The sequence below is a fragment of the Piliocolobus tephrosceles genome, unplaced genomic scaffold (assembly GCF_002776525.5).
Source record: "Piliocolobus tephrosceles isolate RC106 unplaced genomic scaffold, ASM277652v3 unscaffolded_20, whole genome shotgun sequence".
NCBI lineage: Eukaryota > Metazoa > Chordata > Mammalia > Primates > Cercopithecidae > Piliocolobus > Piliocolobus tephrosceles.
The window spans coordinates 1,832,749-1,837,799 of NW_022302087.1; the positions used below are offsets into that span (position 1 = coordinate 1,832,749).

Sequence of the window (5,051 nt, forward strand, 5' to 3'; positions counted from 1 at the left end):
TTGTTTATATCCTGATCTAGCTAAAGCTTCCAGACTTCAAGAATCATCCAGAGGGCTGGGCGTGGTGGTGCAGGCCTGTAGTCCCACCCACTCCGAAGGCTGCGGAGGGAGGATCCCTCGAGTCTGGGAACTCAGGCAGGAATTCAAGACTAGTCTGGGCAACACAGTGAGGCCCCCTACCCACATCCTCTCTGTCCCCGCAATCCCCTTCCACCCCAGGTCTCATTTCTACAAAACATTTAAATGTTAGCGGGGCGTGGTGGCGCGGGCCTGTAATTCCAAGTACTGGAGTGTGGGGGGAGGGGCAGGGGTGGGACGCCATGGGCTGAGGTGGGAAGATCGCTTGAGTCCCGGAGATCGAGGCTGCAGTGAGCTATGATCGCGCCACCGCACTCCAGCCTGGGCTACAGATCGTGTCTAAAAAATAAAAAAAGAAAAAATTACCTGGAGGGCTTGTGGAAGCACAGATTCCTCAGCTGCTCAGCCACACCCTCCAGGATCTGATTCAGGATGTCTCCGGTGGCGGTGGCGGGGTGGGGCCTCATAATTTATTTTTCCAATCAGTTCCTCAATAAACTAAAGCTGAGCCTTTTCAGGCTACACTTTTTTTCTTTTCTAAAATTATTTACTTTTTTTTTTTTTTTTCCATAGAGACGAGGTCTCACTATATTGCTCAGGCTGGTCTCGAACTTCTGGACTCAAGTCATCCTCCTTCCTGGCCTCCCAAAGGCCTCCCAAAGGATGACAGGCGTAAGCCACCACGTCAGGTCCAGACTATATTTTGAATGTATTATACTACTGACTTAAACGGACCATGGTCACCCTGGGTCCTGAGATTAATGGACCAAATCATTTTCCCAGGGACAGAGAAAGCCCATTGTAAAGTACTTGGTTGTCAGTGCTGCCATATTATTTGTGAATGAAATTTCTTTTAGTTGCTCTGGCTTCTTAGAGTGACCTCTGAGAACATCTGCGTCATATTTTGCCACATTCTGCGTCCAACATTAGGCTCCAGCAATTCCTAAGTGCATCCGTTCCATCTGCCTTCATTACTCCACCACTTGCCTTAGTGTTTTGGTTCTTGTTGCTATTCTGAACAGTCAAATCCTTCTCCTCTAACCAGCTCAATATTATTGCAGGCTTAATATTTGTATTTAGAACTAGATCGAAGAGATTATGTTATCCAACCCCCACAGTTTAAATCTGGGGTCTTTCAGTGAGTAATATACTCACAGGCATAAATCAGGTATAAAATACCTGCCTAAAATGCTCTGAATCTTTTTTCCATTCCCTTCATAATAAGTAATTTATTACCAATATCGTCCTATAACTGTTCTCAAACATTCTGTTCATTCCATTGGAACTTGTCAACAGGGGTTTGTTATTTTCAGTTTTCTTTCAAGTTTCACCTATTTTTTTTTCTTCCTTCTTTCCTTCGTTCACTTTTTGAGACAGAGTCTCGCGAAGCTGGAGTGCAGTGGCGCGATCTCGGATAGCTGTAGCCTGCGTCTCCTGGGCTCCAGCAGTCCTCTCACCACCCCCTCCCGAGGAGGTGGGATTACAGGCGCGCTACAACGCCCACCTAATTTTTGTGTTTTTTCGTAGAGACGGGGGTCTCGCCATGTTTCTCAGGCTGATCTCGAACTCCTGGACTCAAGCGATCCGTCCCCCGGGCCTCCCAAAGTGCTGGGATTACAGGCATGAGTCATCGCGCCCCGCCTAATTTTTAAAAAAACATTATCACCGAATGGACAAGACAGGGTATAAAATTGATCAAATTATCCCATTACCAGAAAATGAGGGAGGGGGAAAAGAGGAGGAAAGGAAAACAGAGCTCATCTGGGTAACAGGAAGTAGAAGGAGACATTTGCTTATAAAAGGAGAAAGCAGGTTAAGAGAAGTAAACTACCATATCCTTAACATTGCTGTCCTTGCCTACCCCAGGGTGTTGCTGAAAATGTCAGACGCAAATTTGGATAGCAGCAAGAAGGTAAGTTTTGTTCTAATAGAATTACTTTTCTCACAGTCCCTTTTCAAAGTCTTTCTAGGTCTCCCTTATGTTTCTCTTTTGCCACAAATCTTTATTCCTAGATGTAAGAAACCTCCATCTTGAAACCTCCTCCTCTTTGCAAATGGATTGTTAGTTTTCTTTCATATGATTATGCTTTCATGTGCATTTGGATGAGAGTAAAAAGAAGTAAGATTTTCTCCACCTAGTCCAAAGGAAAATATTTCTCTGGTAGGAAAGACGAGAAGTGCTGTAGCTGGACAAGATAAAAATGCTAAATAAATAAATATGGCATGGATAATAATATTAGAGAAAATATAATTAAAAATAAAAAATAATTTTTTTTAAAAGCTAAAGTAAAAAGAAAGGGAAGGCGGTAATGTGGATAAAGTCATAAAGTGACCAATTGGTTACTTTCTCTTGGAGTAGGAAATATGTACTCCCAGTTGCCTTAGTACCAAATGAGTTTCCAGATTAGGCTTGGGTAGTCCTGGCCCTATGAGAAACTAGAGAAGGTGTCATAGTGTATTTACAGGCGCCACTGTGCCAGTCCTCTGGCTAAAGGACTGAATTGGCCAATATTAGCTATATAATTATGTGGAAGTCACATAGCTGCTTTGAGCCCCTGCTTTTTTCTTTTTTTTTTTTTTTTGAGACGGAGTCTCGCTCTGTCGCCCGGGCTGGAGTGCAGTGGCCGGATCTCAGCTCACTGCAAGCTCTGCCTCCCGGGTTTATGCCATTCTCCTGCCTCAGCCTCCCGAGTAGCTGGGACTACAGGTGCCCGCCACCTCGTCCGGCTAGTTTTTTGTATTTTTTAGTAGAGACGGGGTTTCACCGTTTTAGCCAGGATGGTCTCGATTTCCTGACCTCATGATCTGCCCGTCTCGGCCTCCCAAAGTGCTGGGATTACAGGCTTGAGCCACCGCGCCCGGCCCCTTTTTTTCTTTATAATAGAGTAATGTTCCTAAATAATGTTAGTGTTATTTTGAAGTAAACTAAGAGTAATGGGAAGTCATTGAAGAGGTTAAATAGGAGACAGGAGTGTGGCATCAGCACTAGAAGAGAATATTACAATAGTACTGGAATGGAGTTTCTTCACCCTTGGATTTGAGAAGAAAAGCTAACTTCAGAACCATACTCAAACCTGTGTTACTCTATGGCATTGCTCATTTAGTTTTCTCATTTGTAAAGCAGGAAAATTAATAAATTACTACAAGTATACCATGAGAATTAAATTTGAGAAATACAGAAAGCACCTAGCATTGTGCCTGTGTACTGTAGAGAACCAGTAAATTTTAGTTTCTTTCTGTCTACCTGCTTTCCTACTTTATCTTTCATTCATCAGATCATAAAAACAACATTGAATGCCTACTCTGTGTTGGGTGCTGTGTTTCTGTGAAGGCAACAGAGAGTAAAACAGATTCCCTCCCCTCAGGTCTTGGAGCTGAAATGAGCCCAGTGTGGCTGGAGCTCAGAAAGCTCGGAGGTCATGAGCTGGAGAGGCAGGCAGGGACCAGACTGTTGGAGAATTTGTAAGCCACACAGCTCTGTGAGCTAATTTGAGTTTTGTCATTAACCAGAATAACAATGACAAGCCATTGAAGAATTTTTGACAAGCATGGAACAATCGGTGCAGAAATAGCAGAGTTACAGTGGATTTGGGGATAACAGGAGGTTATTGCTTGTGCTGTGAAATTTGATATGGGAATTGGGAATCTTGGGAATCGTGATAGAAGATGGAAAGCCAGGAACACATTCCATACAGATTTAGGAGTTAATGAAAGTATTTTGTGTTTTGACTGATGAGGAGGAAGGCCCTGAGGGAAATAATTCTCTAAACCCAAGCCCTACCCTTCTATTTTCTCTTTCATTAACACCTACATGTAAATTGACTTTTGCCCAATTTTTTTCCCCCGTATTTCCTTTATTTAATAAAGGATCTGCTAATCAACATCACATTCAAGGAATCTCAGTAATTCTTTTCTCCATCCACCTACTTACTGTCTTCTCAGTTCCTTATTCATTTGTTTTGCCTTGAAAGCAAGCAGTTCAGTTGTACTGCATCAAATGAGAATCAGTGACTGACTTCTCTTTCCAGAATTTCTTTGAGGAGGAAGTAGATGATGAGGAAAGTGTGATTTTGACACTGGTGCCAGTTAAAGATGACGCAAATATGGAACAAATGGAACCAAGTGTTTCTTCAACTTCTGATGTCAAACTGGAGAAGCCTAAGAAATACACTCAAGGTATGGGGACAGGGATTGCTCAGTTAGTTCCGCCTACAACTCTGGGGAGCCCAGGAAAAAGTAAGGTTTGTCCTTCCTATCCTCTGACCATACAACACCCAGCTTAAATCTCACCTTGTTATTCTGTGTTAAGAAATTTTGCAAACTCTCATACTTCTCGCTTGCTGAGCCCGTTGTACTGCCATACTTTTATTTATTGCAGATGGAGTCTCACTGTGTCACCCAGGTTGGAGTGCAGTGGCGCAGTCTTGGCTCACTGCAACTTCCACCTGCTGAGTTCAAGCGATTCTCCTGCCTCAACCTTCCAAGTTGCTGGGATTACAGGCGTGGGCCACCAAGCCCGGCTAATTTTTGTATTTTTAGTAGAGATGGGCTTTCACCATGTTGGCCAGGCTGGTCTCGAATTCCTGACCTCAGGTAATCTGCCCGCCTCAGCCTCCCAAAGTGCTGTGATTACAGGCATGAGCCACCGCACTTGGCCTGTTCTGCCGTATTTTTAAGACACAAAATAGCCGGGCGCGGTGGCTCAAGCCTGTAATCCCAGCACTTTGGGAGGCCGAGACGGGCGGATCACGAGGTCAGGAGATCGAGACCATCCTGGCTATCATGGTGAAACCCCGTCTCTACTAAAAAATACAAAAAAACTAGCCGGGCGAGGTGGCGGGCGCCTATAGTCCCAGCTACTCGGGAGGCTGAGGCAGGAGAATGGCGTAAACCCAGGAGGCGGAGCTTGCAGTGAGCTGAGATCCGGCCACTGCACTCCAGCCTGGGCAACAGAGCGAGACTCTGTCTCAAAA

The 5,051-nt window shown here is 44.5% G+C and overlaps 1 protein-coding gene across 1 annotated transcript in view; it reads left to right on the top strand.

Moving 5' to 3' along the window:
- LOC113225247 (developmental pluripotency-associated protein 2) overlaps positions 1–5,051 on the top strand; it is a 24,535-nt gene continuing 19,484 nt past the window's right edge. Inside the window, exons 1-3 of the mRNA XM_026456801.2 lie at positions 1–219; positions 1,945–1,990; positions 4,107–4,254. Coding sequence (XP_026312586.1) covers positions 1,958–1,990; positions 4,107–4,254 — 181 coding nt within the window. The 5' untranslated portion in view covers positions 1–219; positions 1,945–1,957. The remainder of the gene's footprint in view (positions 220–1,944; positions 1,991–4,106; positions 4,255–5,051) is intronic.